We start from the raw sequence: 19,618 nt of genomic DNA on the forward strand, positions 1-19,618 counted from the left end.
TTTATATATATATATATATATATTTTTTTTTTAAATGGTACTTGCTATTAGATTTAATCATGTTGAAGAAATATTTCTGGAAGAGTTGAAGTTTGTTTTAGGAATTTAAATTTGAAATGATGAATTTGACTCTTAGGTATGTTAAACTGTTGTTTTTTTGAGACGTTATTTGTTTCTACTAAACTCGTGATGTAAATGGAAAAACAAGTTCACCTCAAGAATACAACGTAATATATTGTCGATGTTGGGCAAAAACGAAAACATCCAGAATACTGAATATTAGAAGAAGCTTATATTTGAGGTTTATATTTTGTTATATAAACAAAATTCGTAAATATAGAATGCGGAAAACGAGTTTAAGACGTAGAAAGTTAAGAATGGCTTATCAAATTATATGTATTTATATGAAAACAAATAAAAAGTAAAAGAATAGAAAATAGTCTAACAAAATAAAAAAGAAGAAAAAAATCCATTACCTCTGTCCAAATATGGCACCTTTCGAGTGACAACAATATCATCCTACAAATTGATCAAGTATAAGCTTGTGGTCTCCTAACGATTACTTATCAATATTTTGTATTGATTTAACTAAAAATCATTATTATTGGATACATTCCTCTAATGAATTCTCTGAAAACTTCTTACCTTTTTCTCTTAATGAAAAAGAGTTTTTTTTTCGTTCGATCTCGTCTCTGTCTATATCTATCTCTCTTCTTGATAAATCTTTTATATTGAACCAAAGTCTTGTATACTTAAAGAAAACCTTATATCGTGGAGTTGACTCTTCCATAAGGAGCTAAAAGCTAGCTACGAAACTTCTGGTCTACTAAATAACTACATATTTTTTAACACTAAATTACTATCTATTCTTTGTATTGAATTAAGTTATTTAAAAGCTAGTTATTAGGGAAATAATGGAATATTTCATCTAAATTTTATCTTCAATTTTTTTGTGATGACCAAATGTGAAAGTCAGGACATTAGCTACCTTCATACGGCAAAAGCATTTTAAATTTAAAGAAATTTAGCTATAAATTTAAGGATGTTTATTATTGACGCTTCAATTCTCTTAGTTGCACCAATAACTATAAACATTTGCTTATTTTCGTAGTTATCTCTCAATTTCTTTCTTCTCATTCTTATTATTAATCTTTTATTAATTAGCATAGATTGTGCCTGATGATGATTTTTGTTTAAAAAGATTGGTAGGATGACATAAAAGACTTATATGCCCATTATATCTGTAAATTAGCAAACTAACAAATACAAAAGTGTGACCATAACATTATTCAATTATCCATCATTTCGAAGTCAGCTAATAAAATGTTTCAATAGAAAATCATTGGCGGGGTCAGTGTGCTAGTTAATGTAAGAATGCAACCAAAAAAAGTGAAAATATAAGTGCGAAAAAAAAAGAAATAAAAAATTATTCTAGCATAATTAAAGAGTAGTTCAACCAAATAACTGCCTCGTTAATATGGCCACCAGCTTGCTTGGGGGTGCTCAAATTAAAATATAGGCGTTTGTAAATTGCGGATCCTATGCAATAAGTAAACAACAATCGAGCAGTAATTATTAGTTCTATGAAATATATAAGGGTAATTGGCGCAAAACGTCCTTACCTATTGAGTTGACTGTGGAAAATGTTCCTACCTTTCATTTTTTTTGCATTTTTGCTCCTATTTCCACCTTTCTTTGCCCTGAACATTCTTTTTACCAATTTTGACGTAAAATGACCAAAATACCCTCATATTTAAACAAAACAAAACAAAAAAGAAGAAATTGCAACCATGGGCCCAAACTTTTAAAAAGTGCAAATCGATTCAAAAGCCTTGTTAAGACATTAAAAATAAAAAAAAAAAGAAAAAAGAAAAAAAAACAAATTCTCTCTCTCTCTCTTCTCCCCTCCTCATCCGACTGTTCACACTCCTCCCTCCCGCTTCTCCACTGAATTGAATCAATACCCAGTAAAGTTTTAATCCAAAGTTAAGACAAGTTTCTATTTTCTTTCTCAGCATTCAGGAACCTGTGGATGCTCTTGTCCTAATTTGTTTCGTGTTGTTTATTGACTTTGGCACTTGTCTTTGATTTCTGCTGCTCTACTTAAAAAATGCTTGAATAAATTATTGCTAAACAAAAGGTTTTCAAACTCTGTTTTTCTGTTGTTTTATGTGGGTCCATTAATCAAATCTTTGAACAAAATATCAGTTAATGAAAGTGAGTTTCATTGAAGCTTGAATATATCAAATTATGCGGTCAAATGCTGAGAAAATAGTGTCTTTATGTGACCATGTTTCCTGATATCGTGTATGGCAGATTCTTCATGTCGGAATCAAAGGCCTAGCTGGAAGTGTGGTAACTTTGATTAACTGGTTTGTTTCCTGGTTTGGGTTATTACAATGACTGCCCCACTAATTGTATGATATATGGTGAGAAAGAAAATAGAAAATTGCCTTAAATTTGGATTAATACATTACTAGGTATTGATTCAATTTAGTGGAGGAGCCGGAGGGAGAAGTGTGGACCGTCGGAGGAGGGGAGGAGGGGAGAAGAGAGAGAGAATTTGTTTTTTTTTTTTGGTCATTTTTTCATTTTTAATGTTTAAAATTTTAATAAGACTTTTGAACCGATTTGCACTTTTTAAAAGTTTGGGCCCATAGTTGCAATTTTCTTTTCTTTTGTTTAAATAAGAGGGTATTTTGGTCATTTTACGTCAAAAATTGGTAAAAAGGATGTTCAGCGCAAAGAAATGTGAAAATAGGAGCAAAAATGCCAAAAAATGAAAGGGAGGGACGTTTTCCACAATCAACTTGATAGGCAGGGATGTTTTGCGCCAATTACCCAAATATATAAATAAAAAGTATATTTGTCTTTCTTAAATTATAATGAAATATGTAAATAAAAGTATTCACTTTTTTAAATTATAATTTAAGTTTTGGTAAAAGATTCAAATTTTGCAACTCTCTTTTCACCTTCCAATTTCCATTCAATTGCGCAACATGTATTCACTCTTGAATCTTGATAATTGACAACACTAATCTCTGTCTGTCTCTCGTCTTTTTCTCCCACATAAAAAGGAATGGGTTACAATAATTCTCCTTAAATGAGAGAATTAAAGGCAGTCTCTACCCTAATCTCTCTCCTTTCTTGAAACAAGAAACCATCGCCCATTCCCAGAAATCTTTTAGGCCTTTGTTCTTTAATGCAATCTCAGATGTCAGGTCGTCTTGCATTCAATGCAAGATTAGCCTCCAATTAATGCCCCCATGAATGTTGATAAATTTGTGGCCTCTAACCATTCCTACACATGGTGAACTATAAATTACAATGCCAAACACTTGGCAGCACTACAAAAAAAGTGCATTAAATCTTTGAATATAAAATGCATGAACTAGTGTTACTGGGTGTCTATATAAGCAGTAGGGTGTGTTAGGTGAATTTCGTACAGCTCTTTACTTCTTGTGTTTATTTCTTCCCGAGTAATTGTAGATTGGAAATAGGAGTAAAAATGAGTAGTTATCTTGGTGTAGGAGTGAGTCCTGGAACTGTTCCTGTTTATCATGGGAGCAATTTGAAGGCAATTGACAGGAGAGTGAGGCTCGCAGAATTGATTTTAAGGTGTTTGATATGTGGTCTAGCTATACTTTCTGCTGTTCTTATAGGGACAGACACTCAGGTTAAAGAGATTTTCTCTATTCAGAAGAAGGCTAGATTTACAGACATGAAAGCCTTTGTGTAAGATTTTCTCCTCTTTTAATTATAGTTGAAATTTCTGAGAGAGAAAGTTTAATCTTGTTCTTGATTAATTACTTTGATTATGCAGTTTCTTGGTAATAGCCAATGGGTTAGCTGCTGCCTATTCACTTGTCCAAGTTTTGAGGTGTGTTTTGAGCATGATTAGAGGAAGTGTGCTCTTCAACAAGCCCTTAGCTTGGGTCATTTTCTCTGGTGATCAGGTGTGAACTACTCTAAGGGCGTGTTCGATACTGAGTTTTAGATTTAACTGGATAATGATCGACACAAGTGAGAAGATTCTAACTTATTATGGGCCTGTTGGACATGGCTTTTGAAAAGTCAAAATGAGCTTTTAAGATTCAAAAGTTGCTTTTGAAACCATTTAACTAATTTTATAGGAGTGCTTCTTTTAATTAGAAGAACTTTTAAAATAAATTAGTAATGTAACTTTTTTTAAAAGTACTTATGGAATAGAAACCCTTTTAAAAACAATGATTACTATAATAGACAAGATTTTAATTTATTATGCTCTTGAGTTCCATTTTTTATCTGAACTCATTTTTCCCAAAACTCATTTTCAACCATACATTCTCCCATAAAATAATTCTAGATATGTAAATCTAAAATTTTTTCGTACTTTTTAACTATAGATTATTCAAAAATCACTATTACAAAACCTATTATTCTCAAATCTCTATTACATTCCTCTCAAATTTCTTCTAGCTGAACAAATGCATGCAAAATCGTTTTCCCTTGCATTGGCTATTAATCATTCTTTTGAGTTTCGACAGTGCTCAAGTCGGTTCAATTGTGCAGATAATGGCCTACTTAACTCTGGCTGCAGTGGCTGCCGCTGCTCAGTCTGCTGTTTTTGGCAAATATGGGCAGACGGAACTTCAATGGATGAAGATTTGCAACATGTACGAGAAATTCTGCAACCAAATCGGGGAGGGCATAGCAGGTGCAGTAGTTGTAAGCATTGCTATGGTCGTCCTCTCTGCTATTTCTGCGTTTGGTCTGTTCCGTCTGTATGGACACAACAAAGGCAAGAACAATGGAAAGTGGTAAATTAGGTTATATACTACCAGTTATATCAAGCTTTTCAGTTTCCCTTCAGACATGGAAATTGTGTAACTTGTTCCATTTGTGTGAAAGATGATGGCCCTTTTCATTGTATAATAAAAGAAGTTTGTCTATATGTTAGTACATCAAAATTATGTATCTTACAGAATAAACATATGGGATGTGAATGGATTCTGTTAAATAACCTTTGATTCAAGAAAAAAGTGTAATAATTTGATCAAAAGTAATGAAGATACCGAAAGAATCTGGGAAGAATTATCACTTTATGGGTCCCTTTGATTGTGAAGAGAGACATCCATGTTAGGCCATCTCCAACACTGTATTAATATTTGAGTTAAGTTTTGCACCAAATTGAAAAGCATTTCCCACCCAATGCGCCAAAAATTGCACTAAATAAAGTAGCGTTTCACCATTTTCATAAGTTCCTTTCATTCTTAACGATATATTTATCTCAAAAGTTATTTATTTATAAACATAATAATACAATTAAATTAAGAATTAAAATTTGTCGTATAATAAAAATGGACACAAATACCCCTTAAAAAAAATTTGGTGCAAAATGGAAAAGAAGAGAAAAAGGTACTTAATAATTTGTACCATTTTACACCAAAATGGTGCCATGGTTGGACATGGATTGCACCAAGAATTTGGTGCTAAGAGATTGGGTTGAAGATGCTGACAGAGTGACAGTAATCTTGTAAATTTTATACAATAGCCACTCAACTACCGTGGTCTGTTTGCTGAGTCGGATTTGACGGGTTAAATATCCCAATTGTTACTACACCTTTTTAAATGCTTTATAATTATCATTGAATTTTGAAATTCCTTTGAGTTGTAGTGGACTTCTTTTTAAAATGTTTTTTAATTGTCATTCAACTTTGAGATTTCTTCGAAATTTCATTGAACTTTACCTCATCCTTTACTCCATAGCTCATCGTTTTAAAATTTAACCGATTGAATAACATGATAGACAAAATGGTAGATTTGATAACATTTTGGTAAGTATTAACTTTGTTAACTTTTAAAACAACAAGTGACGATGACAGATGAAATAACATTTATTAAGTACAATGGCAATTTGGAGAATTTTTAAATTCGATTACAGCTAGAAATATTGGGAAAAAATAAATGGTATCTCTGTGAACTTTTAAGTTCAATGGCAGCAAACAACCCTTTAGGAAAGTTCAATGACAACTCAAAGAACTGAAATACAGCATCCCGCTGTTTTTTACTACCCAAGGCTTCGATAAATATCGCAATTGAGAAATTTCTACTGGTGCAGGTGCTATTCGAGAACAATTAGCTGATCTAAATTTACGAAAGAATTAGGGGAAGAAGGATCCACAGGAAATGAATGGGAAGATCGAAAGGTTGGAAGAAGAAATGATTTTTTAGTTAGATGCATGGAATTGGCTAAGCATTTTATTCGAACAAATATAGAACCAGAATGGATGGTTTTGTGTTTATTACCTTCAGTCGCAGCAAAGAAATAACTGAGAGAGCTCAATGGCGATTAATGTGAATGATCAGATTAAATGATTACCAACTTTTTAGAATGAATAGTATTAAGTCTCAAAAAATGTGTGGTTAATAAATGATTTCAAATGTGTGATAAAAATTATTGTTTATCAATAAAAAATCTAACTGTTCATTTTACAAAATGGGGGACAACAAATCAAATTCGGATTTGCCATAATGGACAACATTAAAAAGCAAACAAAATGTTAAAATTTTGTCCACTATGTCAATCAAGTTCTATTTACTACTTGAAATTGTTGATTTAATGACGGAACGATGATATGATTTATAAGATCTATTAATAAATTGTTCTTGTACAATTTTAAAAACAAGTACATTTACAAAGAACGAATTTATTAGAAGATCAATGTTTTTCGGCCATATAAATGATACAATTAATGAGGACATAGCACTATCAATGAATTGGATTTTGATCCAAAAATTTGATAAAATTAAGTGAAAATTACATGGAAGCCTACTTTTAGGATTTACATTTCAAAAATCTGATTTTAGGTTTATTTATACAAAAATCAGATAATAATATAATTTTTAAATATTAATAATAATTTAATCTACATTACCACTTTACCCAACCCCCATCCAACCCAAACCCAAACCATAAATCATTTTTCATTTCTATTCTCTTTATCATCTCTGTTGTCTCTCTTCTACCACACTGAGAGACCCATCGATGGCTCATAGCAGGCGATAAGACATAGTAGTAGCGCCGTTGAAAAGCCATAGCAACAACGTCGTGCACAGGGACGATGACAGCCCCGTCATGTGCGGTGTTGTTGCAGCAACTGCGCTCGACGCTGTGCTCGTCATGCTACACCTCCTGCATGACACACAAGACACAACAACAACGTTGTCGGAAGCCACAACAGCAATGTCACGCACAACAGGCGATGACAGCGCCACTGTGTGTGGCATTGTTGCAGTAGCTGTGCTCGTCTCCTGGAGCATCGTGCACAACGTATCATTCTTTCTATTATATTCTGTCTTATTTTATGGTGGCTGTAATCACTGAAGCCGTGATTGCGATGGTTGTGCAATGATTTGGGATGGGTTTTGTAGATGGTGTTCGCAGGTGCCGACAGCGACGATTTGAGAATTTTTAGTGGGTGTGGTGGTTGCGATGTAGTGGAGATGAAGATAGAGGAGATGGTAGTTGTGATTTTTTGTTCAAGTGATCATTGTGGTGGCGGCTGTTATGGAGATGGTAATTATGAGATTGTGGTAGCAGTGGCTATGATTGTGGATTGGTGGCGATGGCGATCATGGTAGTGGCGACGGTGATAGAGACAATGATGGTAGGTTTCGGGATTTTTGGTTGGTGATGGTGTGGTAGAGATGGTGGTTTTGATTCTTATTATAGGCATTGGTGGTCTAGTGGTTGTGAGATGGTGGTTCTGGTGGTGGTGATAAGGCCTTGATGGGTTCGAGTTGTATAAAGAGGGACCACGACCAATTATTTAGTTATTGTGACCAATAAATTGATCAATTTAGCAGGCTCTGTCGAATCAAGCCAATAAAGTTTATTACCAATAAATAATATGTGACCAATTATTTGATATTGTGATTTGTGATTAATAAATAATATGTCACCTAAAAATCTGAATTGTGACTTATAAAATTTGTGATTTGTGACTAACAGGTAAATTGATCTATATATTTTTTAATTTGTGATGGACGAATAAATTATGAATTATAAAATTTTTGATTTATGACCATAAAATAATTTGCGACCTCTAAAATTTTATATTCGAGACTGAAAAAAAATTTGTTACGAGTTAATTCGATAATTTGTGACCAAAACATATATAATTTCGACCTTAATACATTGAATTAATAAAATATATTTTTAATTAATTATTTCATAAATAAAAATTAAATAATATCTAATTTTTGAAATTTGAAATCTTGTTTTTTAGTTTTGAAATGGATCATATTTAAACTCTTAGATATGAATTTCTGCTTAAAATTAATGGGAGATGGATTTATAGTTTTAGTCTAATAACCCAATCAAGATCCGAATAACATAATTAGTTAATTAAATGGATCAAATATGGATATAGGTCAACCTAATCCAATTTGTTATAAATAATTGAGTCGGTTAAATAATTTTATGGCTTGTTATTTTTCACTAAAATAAATAAACGACAAAATAAAGAATTTTATCAAATTCAAAACATAAAAAATAAAAAATAAGAAAGTCAATCCCCATTTACATAGTGTTCTAAAAAAGAACAATGCGTGGCGAGGAGTCAAGGTTTTGGGCAATGTGATTCTAGATGAAGTCTAGGCATAAAAAAATGTAAAAATATATTTTCTTATTTTAAAATTTTAATTAATATATAAATTATTTAATATTATATACAAATTATAGTATGAAATGAAGATTTAAGAGCTTATATAGCGCTTGTTTGGTGTCGCTTTAGAACAGATTAAAAGCAAAATTCAAATCGTTGCTTTGTCTTTTAGCATTGAAAAATTCATAGTCCTGGCTAGTATTCAAACCTTCCACAGATTCATGTCACGGCCTTTTTCTCATTTTTGCCCTTCAATTGATTAGCAAATTGATCACACCAACTCACCTACCACTGTAATCTTCTTCAACACGAATGCAACCGTCCCAACACTAGAAATTGACGTTGACTGGAATCGCCATAGGTACTCGGCCATAATCGACTGTCTCCCTCATAGCAGCAAAGATTTCGGTCTTGAATCATTGGGACACAAACTTTTCACCACTGAATGAGCAATACCTAAACATGGATAGCCTCCTTCTTTGGCAGCAAAAGCGAAGTTCCCGTTGATTACCCTCTGCCTGATCGTAAGAAAGGAACCGTCACAGCATGCAGCGAAACTCCAAGGCATTAGCTTTTCCCCCACCACCCAAAACCTATAGGCACGCCATTTGGCCGATCTTGCAGCCGACAGTGGGATTTCCAATTCACAACTACCCACTAAACTTTAATCCAGCGCAATTGTGACGCCCGCCAAAAAAGGCTACACCTGAACGTTCTCCACAGTCCTCATTCTGCTTCACCTGTGTGACCTACCATGGATCCCATCTCCTCTTCGGTACAGTTGATTTCCTATTACAAAGTTTTTTGTTGAACTTGCCGTTTCTTCAAACTCTTTGTACAAATTGTGGTTTATTTATAATTGTTGACACATAAAAATTCAGCCCAAATCGAACGGTTCAAAGAATGAAGCCCAATTGGAGATCCCCAAATCAGATAGTCCAAAGAACGAAACCCAATCAGACAATTCAAGATGAAGGTCCAAATAGGGAGGCCCATGAATGCGGTAACACCATCGCCCAAACTTGTAAGTCGCCCAAGATCTGAGCGAATGGAATGCCATGCAGTCGCCCAGAGCTGCTACTCTATTCTCGTCCAAACCTTCAAGTCGCCTAAGGCCTTAGCAAACATGAAGTGTTATGATTATCAAGAAGCATAGTTATCAAAGCAGTTATTAAGCAGCCCTATCACGTTCCACGATTTAAGGAATTCAATTGAAAACGGTTGAATACAAAGAGTAATGGCAGCAGTTAGAAAAGGCAGTTCCATGACAAGTTGGCCATTACGAGGAAAGTGGACAGTTATAGAACGATCAAGCAGTTTTTAGGCGGTTGATCACAAAGAGATCATCTAGGGAGTATAAAAGGAAGAAAAGACATAGAGTAAAGGACCCCGAATCAAAAACTCTCGAATAGAGAATATGTAATTTTAAATTTCTTAGTTTAGATTTAAACACTTCTTTCACAATAACTCGTGTGCTTGCGCCCCTTGGAGGCATTCTGTTTTTACTTTCCGACTGTAAAGCCATCGCCAATAAAGAACACCCCTTTTTGGGACTTTGTCTCAAGAGGTTTGTCCATTACACAATCATCTGATCCCTTTTTAATTGTTAGCGACTAATCCGCACGAAACAATTTGGCACGCCCAGTGGGACAGTGGTGTTTGGTGTTGAAAATACAAAAGGTGAAAAAATATGCCTCAGAGATCCGATAAGGAAGCAGCAAGTCAGGGAGGAGTCCAATCTGTGATCGAGCGATATGAGGAGCAGCATGCCTCTCCACGAACAGATGGACAGAATCAGAGCAGTAACATTCGTTACGAACCAATGACAGAGTTGAGTCCTCGAACTATGCGTGCACTACTTGGAGAACTAACACAAGATGTCGTTAAACACGTAAATTTTCGAAATATTCATAATATGGAAAGATTTATCCAAAATGTGAATGCACATTATGACAACATGACCAAACAACTAAACACTTTGAACGAAATAATGAATAAGTTAGTAGGCCAAATATGTCAACCGGTTCTGCCTCTTGCAAACCACTTTCAAACTAGGACAATTGTGGGACATAATCCCTTAGTCTTAAATCCGAATCAAGGGATAGAACCACTTTCTGGTCCCTCTACTTCAAACCAAGGGGGTGGTGCAGTGCCAAATCAGAACAATGGTAGTGGTACGCCTAACTTGGGGGGTAACCCAAATGTAAGAGATAATGTCCTAAACAATGGACAGAATACCCCACGTGTTAATGAGAGAATAGATGTTCAGGCTAATGGTAATGGCCCAAATTGGGTAGACCAAGCATATCGATGGCCTAGAGGGTATAAAGTGCCAGAATTCTCACTGTTTACCGGTTTAGGGGAGGTGTCTACTTTAGAACACATAGGGCGATTCACATTGTAAAGTGGTGATGTAACTGATTACCATAAAATGAGGCTTTTTCCTAGTTCATTAACAGGAGTAGCTTTCTCTTGGTTCATCAACTTGCCAGCGAACTCTGTTCAAATATGGCAACAATTGGAACAATTATTCCACGCTCAGTTTTATAAAACTGAGTCTAAAGTTACTTTGGCTGATTTGGCGAATCTACGTCAAATGCCAAACGAATGGGCATAAAGTTTTCTCCAAAGGTTCAAGACAGCAAAAAGCAAGTGTTTTGTACCTCTGCCCGAAAAAGAATTTGTTAAAATCGCTCAGAGTTGCTTAACCTTTGATTTAAAAAAGAAATTCCAAGACAAGGAATTTCCTGTCCTTTTCCAGTTGAGTGCGAATGTGATTAGGTATGAACGATTGATAAGAGAAGAAGAGCAGATGAAAAATTATAGTAAAGGAACTTATTACAAAGACCCAAATTTTAATATTCATACCATCAGCGACGAGTCATACGATCAAGCTGAAATGTGTTTGGCTGAATTGGTCAAAGGAGACACGTATACTTGTTCTATAATGGCTAAGCCTAGACCATCGGGCAAGGATGAGCCCATGAAAGATGGAAACATAAAGGCTAGAACGTTCTCGTTCGATGTAACCAAGGCTGACCTTATATTTGATAAATTATATAGGGATAAGCAGATAAGGCTGAGCGATAAGCATAAATTGCCAAACCCTGAACAAATTAAGGGTAAAAATATTGTAAGTGGCATAATGCATGGTCACATTTGACTAACAATTGGTTGGTTTTTCGCCATGTATTGCAGGATGACATTGAATCAGGACGAATTACGTTCGACGATAAGAAGAAGATGGCAATGGATGAAAATCCTTTTCCACAACTACTTGGAGTGAACATGGTAACGGCTGGTTTCAAAAACAAGTTGTCAAAATTCAAGTTGGTCATAGATGATGGAGAAGAGGACCCTGGACCACATCCCAGTGTCTTTGAACGAATCAAGGGGAAAGAGCCAAAAAAGGATGAAGACGTCCTGTGTGCAAGATGTAAAAGAGAAGTGAGTGGGAACACGGAGAAACCAGGGATATGGTAGCATCGCTATCGCCCTACTTTCTTCCCAAACACTTAACCTGGTAGAGGGCGAGGTACATCATTCTATAGAGGACCGCCTTTTGAGAGGCAGTTCAGGCCAATAGATAATGGGAGAACATTCAGGCCGCAACCTCGCCGGCCAAATATATGGCATTCGTTTCAGTATAATGCAGGAAGGGCAATATCGTTCGATGAAATGACTAAAACCCAACAAAGGCGTTTCCAACGAAACTATGGACGAATGATGAGGCAGCAATAGGGAGTGCCACATCCTAAAGCGCCTAAACTACTTAAGGTATCCAATCAAAATGTTCTCAAAGATAGTGAAGAGATCGGTACAGATGAATCAATGAAAGAACTGCCAAAAACTTCTTCTGGGAGATCAAAGTTTGAGCAAGAAAGAAGGGATGGAAAAGATCCAGATCAGCCCCTTACTATCCAGTTTCGTACGTTACCTCCTGTCGTGGCTAATAATTACTTACTGGCCAATGAATTCAGGAATAAAGAAAAAGAAGAGGAAACAAGGGAGGACAACGAAGGAGAGGCTTGCGTGCTGGAATGTGAAGAAGGTCAGACTTCTAGAAAGGCCTACAATGATGAAGAAGACGACGGAATGACATATATCGAAGAAGAAATCGACCTAGAAGCAGAAAGAAGAAGGAGAGGAGTATCACACTATACTTTGTTGAAACAACTACATCGAGAGGGAGTTCGCGAAGTAGACTTGTCGGGAGAACCATCTGGGCCTTCTTTCGATTTCTACGTACTGTACGGGACGTCCAAAAGGAAGAAGAGAGTGCCTCACTCTGAAAAAGTATGGATCACCTCCAAGAATAATGCCCCCTCCCACAGGTTGGGTAACTGATGAGAAAGCATTAGAAAACAGTAAGGAGGAAATTCAGGAGACAGAGGCTCAACACGATATGCTGCACGTCGACTTATCACAGAGGGATAATTCGACAGAAAACAAGCAGAAAGTAGAAATAAAAGCTGCCGAAAAGGTTATTTTTAAATGGCCAGCCATGAAATTGACTAAACACTTGAGGCCATTGTACGTTAAAGCTCTAGTTAATGGCATCCCTGTGGCAAAAGTGCTTGTCAACAATGGAGCAGCTATAAACACCATTCCATCTAGGACGATGAGGAAATTTGCAAAGGCAGAGGGTGACATGATTCCAACAGAAGTCATCCTTACGAGTTTCAATGGAGGAGCAACTTCAACTAAGGGAGTTATGCCATTGGACATAACTATAGGGACAACTACTAGGACCACAGTCTTCTTTATAATAGATGGTCTTACTAGTTACAATGTGTTACTAGGAAGAGATTGGATACACGGAAGTCGCTGCATACCCTCATCACTCCATCAATGTCTGGTCTTTTGGAACAACAAGAGTGAAGCAGAGGTGGTGCATGTCGATCATAGGCCTTTTGTCGCAGAAGCAAACTCAGTGGAAAGGTTCATGTACGAAGAAAACTATGGACCTGTCAGGGTAGTCCAAGATGGGGAAGAAACTCAGATCTTCACACAGAGTGAAGAGCCATTTTCAGTGGATGCACTCATTGAAATGTTCAGCCAAATGAGATCAAATATGGTGGTTTTAGAAGAGCCAGTAATTGGCAGAAGAATAATCAAGGAATCTTAAATGGATTCTAAGCTACAAAAGCAAATGACCGATATTCAGGCCTTCAAAGCCAGATTAATGGCTTTTAATAAAGATGCAAGGACAAAACGAAAGAAGAGGCAGCCCTAAGAGCGCTGAAAGACAAATGGGCAGTATTCGAGTTAGAACAAAGCATTGGTCGGGAAGTCAACAAGGTAGACTGTTTAGAAGAAGAAGTACTTACAAGGGAACTGGACGATGAAATGATGAGGATTATCAAACCTGGATACGCTCAAGCACAAGACCCTCTGATCAAAGTAAATATTGGCAATGAAGGAGAAGATCGTCCAACATTCATCAGTCAGATACTCGATCAAGAGGTTAGTGATAAACTAATCGCTTTGCTAAAGGAGTATAAAAATTGTTTTGCTTGGAAATATGAACAAATGCCTGGTTTAGATAGAGACTTGGTGGAACATAGGTTACTAACTAAGCCTAATTTTAAACCTCATAAGCAGCCTCCTAGACATTTTGCTCCTAATGTACTCCCTGAGATTAAGAAAGAGATAAAGCGATTATTGAAAGCAGGCTTTATTAAAACAGCCAGGTATGTCGAATGGTTGTCCAATATCGTGCCAGTACTAAAAAAGAATGGTAAACTAAGGGTGTGCGTAGACTTTAGGAATTTAAACATAGCTACACCCAACGATGAGTATCCAATATCCACGGTGGATTCTTTAGTAGACTCAACTACCGGACACGTCATGTATTCTTTCATGGATGGGTATTCAGGATACAAACAAATCTATATAGCTGAAGAAGACATACACAAAACTGTCTTTAGATGCCCTGGGTCTCTAGGATATTTTGAATGGGTGGTCATGTCTTTTGGCCAAAAAAATGCAGGAGCAACTTATCAAAGGGCAATGAATTTAATCTTCCATGATATGATAGGAAAGTTTGTTGAAGTGTATGTAGATGATATAGTGGTCAAATTCATTAAAGAAGAGGACCATTTCGACCAGTTAAGATGTTCGTTTGAGCGAATGAAGCAATATAAGCTAAAGTTGAATCCCTTGAAATGTACATTTGGTGTTAATGCGGGGAACTTTCTTGATTTCTTAGTATACAAAAGACGGATTGAATTTGATAAAAATAAAGCGAAGGCCATTTTAGAGGCCAAACCACCTAGCAATAAAAAAGAATTGCAAAGGTTTCTAAGCCAAGTAAACTTTTTATGACGCTTTATTTCTAACTGTGCAGGGCGAACAAAAGTCTTTTCGTCGCTCTTAAAACTGAAAAATCAGGACGAATTCGTCTGGAAAGAAGAATATCAAAAGGCTTTTGAAAGCCTGAAGACATATTTATCAAATCCACCAGTGTTGGTGTCACCAATCCAAGGACGGCCAATGAAAGTGTACGTATCGGCTGAAAAAGAATCAATAGCTGGAATGGTCGCGCAGGAAGACCAAGTTGGTGAAGAAAGGGCAATTTACTACTTAAGTAGGCGGTTAACAAAATGTGAATGTAATTACTCTGCTATCGAAAAATTATGTCTTGCATTGTATTTCACATGTACAAAATTAAGGGCTTATTTACGGCCCATAACCGTTTATTTAATTTCTAAAGTAAATTTAGTTAAGTATATGTTCTCTCGCCCTATTTTGCACCAAAGGGTAGGCCTTTGGACATTAGCTTTATCAGAATTTGAGATACAATATAAACCTCAAAAGGCAGTCAAAAATCAGGCTTTGGCTAACTTTCTAGCCGATCATCAATGCCTTGACATGCCTGAAGAAATTGAATTAGAAATCAATTCGTTCGAACTAAAACCTTGAGTGTTGTATTTCGATGGGTCAAAAACCTCTAAAGGTGTAGGAGTAGGAGTAGCATTGACTAATCCTTTAGGGATTTGCTACAAGTTCGCGTTCACTTTGGACAGGATGTGCACCAATAATTAGGCCGAATATGAAGCCTTAATTGTAGGCCTAGAACTAATGATAGATATGGGAATAAAAAATGTGATCGTTAGGGGCGATTCTCAATTGGTAATTCATCAATTGATTGGTGATTTTAAATGCCAAAGTGATTCCATTATAAGTCAATATGAGATCGCCCAAGAATTGTTAGAAGAATTCGACCAAGTAGAACTTCAATGCGTTAATAGGATATATAACGACGTGGCAAATGAGTTGGTCCAAATGGCCTCAGGGTACTCAAAGGTTTTGAATTGGAAGTCTACTTGTGAATATGGAACCATATTGCCCGTGACCCAAAGAAGGGCGAGGAGGATTGAACTTCACTGCATACAAGATGGAGATGTAATGGATTGGAGAACAGAGATTAAAAGGTTCCTTAAAGAACCTCATAGAGGGATTAGTAGGAAAATGAAGCTGCGTTTGCTGAACTATACACTAATAGATGAAGAGTTGTTTAAGAAACACTCTGATGGTGTATTGCTAAAGTGTGTAAATTTGCAAGAAGTCAGGACCATCATGGCTGAGGTGCACGAAGGGATATGTGGAGCTCATCAAGCTGGCCAAATGATGAGATGGTTAATTATTAGGAGTGGATGTTTTTGGCCAAAGATGGGAGAATTATGTGTTCAGTATGCAAAGAGTTGTTTAGCATGCCAAAAGTATGGTACAATACAAAGGGCACCAGTACGAGAGATGGAACCTATTATTAAACCTTGGCCGTTCAAGGGTTGAGTGATAGACCTGATAGGGAAGATTTATCCCCCATCGTCCAAGCAACATACTTTTGTTATAGTTGCGACCGACTATTTCACCAAGTGGGTAGAGACGGTACCTTTGAAAGAGATCACCCAAAAGAATGTCATAGAGTTTATCCGTGATCACATCATTTATAGGTTTGGAATTCCACAAACGTTGATGGTAGATCACGGAACATCTTTGAATGGGGATCAAGTGAACAAATTTTTGAGCGAGTTTGGGGTTAAATTAGTAAACTCCACATCATATTACGCTCAATTCAACGGACAAGCAGAATCTTCTAATAAGGTTCTAAAAAATATTATCAGAAAGATGATAGATGAAAATGTCAGAAATTAGCACGAATGTCTGAATAAGGCTTTATGGGCTTATAGAACATCATCTCGGTCAAATACCAAAATTACTCCTTTCCAACTTACTTATGGACAGGAGGCTGTTTTGCCTATGAAAATCAACGTGCAATCGATTAGAGTGTGCTTGTAACATAAGTTAAATGATGATGAGTATACCAAATCACTAGTTCAAAATTTATTGGGGTTGGACGAATTAAAGTTGGACGTCCTAAATAGATTGCAAGTTCAAAAACAAAGAATGACTAAGTTTTATAATAAAAAAGTCATAGCCAAGTCGTTCAACCTGGGCGAATTAGTTTGGAAGACGATACTCCCTTTGGATAGCACGGATCCAAAGTACGGGAAGTGGTTGCCCAATTGGGAAGGACCATACAAAGTAAACAGTGTGTTGCCCAATTGAGCATATCATTTGGAAGATTTAGATGGCACCAAGCACGTGAGATTCATCAACGGCAAATATTTGAAAAAATATATTCCTTCTTTATGGGAAAGTGAACAGATAAAAGCGTAATCAAAACATGTTGAACAATTAATAATAAAAAGGTCAGAGCGAAATCCCTTCAAATAAATTCCTTTATTATCAAACGTTCATTACAAAGTTACAAGATACAAATAATAGATGCTCTACAAGCTATAATTAAAAGTAAGCTAATCTCCTGGTCGATCGCCGAGTAAGAGGGTGGACTGGTCTCGCACCGCCTTCTTAAATGCATCGCTGCAATGGCGGGCAAAGAGGTTGAGAAGCACTCTCAGCAAGTAAGGTGGCCCGCAAGCATTCCAAAAATTGTCTTCCATCATGGAACCCCTTGTAAAGAACAAAGAGATGATGGGAAAAACTTTGCTGCTGGCCAAAAAATATTTCCTATATCTCCCATACCAAAGGTAACATTAAGACAAGTAGTAAAATGGGTGGACCAAACAATCCATTTTTACAGAAGAGGAAGGTTTTGGATTAATTGTCAGAATGCCAAACAATGGCAGCAAATTGGTTTCGAAGAAGAGAATGAAAATGAAGATGGAAAATGGAAAGTGCGAAGCATACGTGCATTTATAGGGGGGTGGAGATGAAGAGAAAGAATATGAATAGCCACATTCTGCCTAGTAAATGGAATTAAGTAGCCCAAAGTCTTAGGAAAAGAGGTGGAAATATCAAGAGAAAATGTGCAAGATTTTTAGCATAAAGCAGTTAAATGCTTGAAGGATTGGCGATTAAAAGACAAACGTCAAATAAATGCATAAGAAGTTAACATAGATGTTCATTAATGATGTACAAGGTTACAAAAGGAAAGTCAAATGCGAAATTACAAAAAGAAAAAGTTAAGGCATTATATGTCTTAATTACAATCCGCCCCATACCGAACGAATTCTTTCCCTAAATTTTCCCCAGTCCTCGTTTTGCCGAGAGGAAGTGATGTTCAATTCGGCCACAACATCATCATCAACTTTCAGCTTCTTGTACTGCTCGACCAAAGACTTAGTTCGCTCAACTCGCCCTCAGCTTTGTTGATCTCCTGAAGCAATGACTCTTTTTCAGATACAGCGCGAAGATATTGAATACTTTTGGCCTTCAGTTCAACATTCTTGGCCAGCAAGGAAAGGATCTCGGAATGGATAACTTTCGACGTCGCTTTAAAATCAGCAGAAAGATTGAGCGACGGAAGTGTCAGTGCTTGTTCCAACTGCGCATTCAACTGCTCAAGTTTATCCTTATGTCCCGCAGCACTAGCCTTACCAATGTCCATATCCATGAAGGACACGTAGTCAAATATCGACTGCTTGAGGAACTTCATATCTTCCTCTGAAGAAGTAGCAGGACGACCAGCTGGAGCAGGGCGAGATGTCTTGACTTGCCCCCAGGAAGCGAATAAGTCTTGGATGGAACGCATAATCTTATCAGCATCCTACAAAGAAAATTGCCAATATTGAAGATTCTCACTACAACGAACAAGATGGAAATAAAAGTGAAGCAAAGATTACCTCATCAATAATCTTGGAAGATGGCATATCCTCAGCTAAGTCTGCCACCTGTGGCTCCACCATTCGTGAGGATTTTCCCTTGTCTGAGCGAGAAGATATTGCCACAATGGGCAAACTCATAGGAGCATCTGCAGAACTCAAAAGCAACAAATCAGAAACCAATAGTACAAGCAAAGGTAAAGTATCAAAAAACTGAATTACCTTCTGCTTCGATGTTTGGGGGGTTGACGCCCTGGGAAGAAGGTGGCTCGTCCATTGGTTGTGATGAGAATTCTGGGACTGAAGATGTCTCTTTAAGCGTAGTCCCTTCATCAGCTGGTTTGGAAGAAGCAGTCTCAGCGGAGGATGATGGAGCAGGAGCTGCCGATACCAAAGCCTTCGAAAGAGAGGCTGAACTTTTCTGAGAAGTCCAAATAAACCATCAGCACACAAAAAAGTTTCAAGTATGAAAAAGTATGCTTGTGAGTAAACCAATTTAATTACCTTCCTCCTGATGATAAGAGGGGCATCATCATCATCATCAACATCATCCTCCAGAATGGGAGATGTTGAGGCTGGTCGTTTGCGGTTCGGGGCACTTTTGGCTACAGTAGGCTTGGTAGGGAGAGAAGAAGATGGACGAGCAGACTGTTTAGCGCGACAAGGAGGAGAAAGACTCCGGATGGACAAAGGGGTGACTAAAACAGGAGGAGGGGAAGAAATGCTCGGTTGGTCTAGTGAATGAAAGGCACGATTGGCATCAGTCGCAAACAGTCTGCGCTTCACTGACGACCAGAGCTGTTCAAAAATGGGATGGATGGCACGGTTAGAATTGAAGGG

The 19,618-nt window shown here is 36.8% G+C and overlaps 1 protein-coding gene across 1 annotated transcript; it reads left to right on the forward strand.

Annotated features, from left to right (window-relative positions):
- Positions 1–3,044: 3,044 nt before the first annotated feature.
- LOC111395900 (CASP-like protein 2B1) lies at positions 3,045–4,999 on the forward strand. Its single transcript, XM_023022117.1, has 3 exons — positions 3,045–3,735; positions 3,824–3,956; positions 4,552–4,999. The coding sequence occupies exons 1-3, from the start codon at positions 3,509–3,511 to the stop codon at positions 4,801–4,803; spliced, it is 612 nt and encodes a 203-aa protein (XP_022877885.1). The 5' UTR covers positions 3,045–3,508; the 3' UTR covers positions 4,804–4,999.
- Positions 5,000–19,618: the final 14,619 nt, after the last annotated feature.

This window comes from Olea europaea, chromosome 6 (assembly GCF_002742605.1).
Source record: "Olea europaea var. sylvestris chromosome 6, O_europaea_v1, whole genome shotgun sequence".
Taxonomy (NCBI): domain Eukaryota; kingdom Viridiplantae; phylum Streptophyta; class Magnoliopsida; order Lamiales; family Oleaceae; genus Olea; species Olea europaea.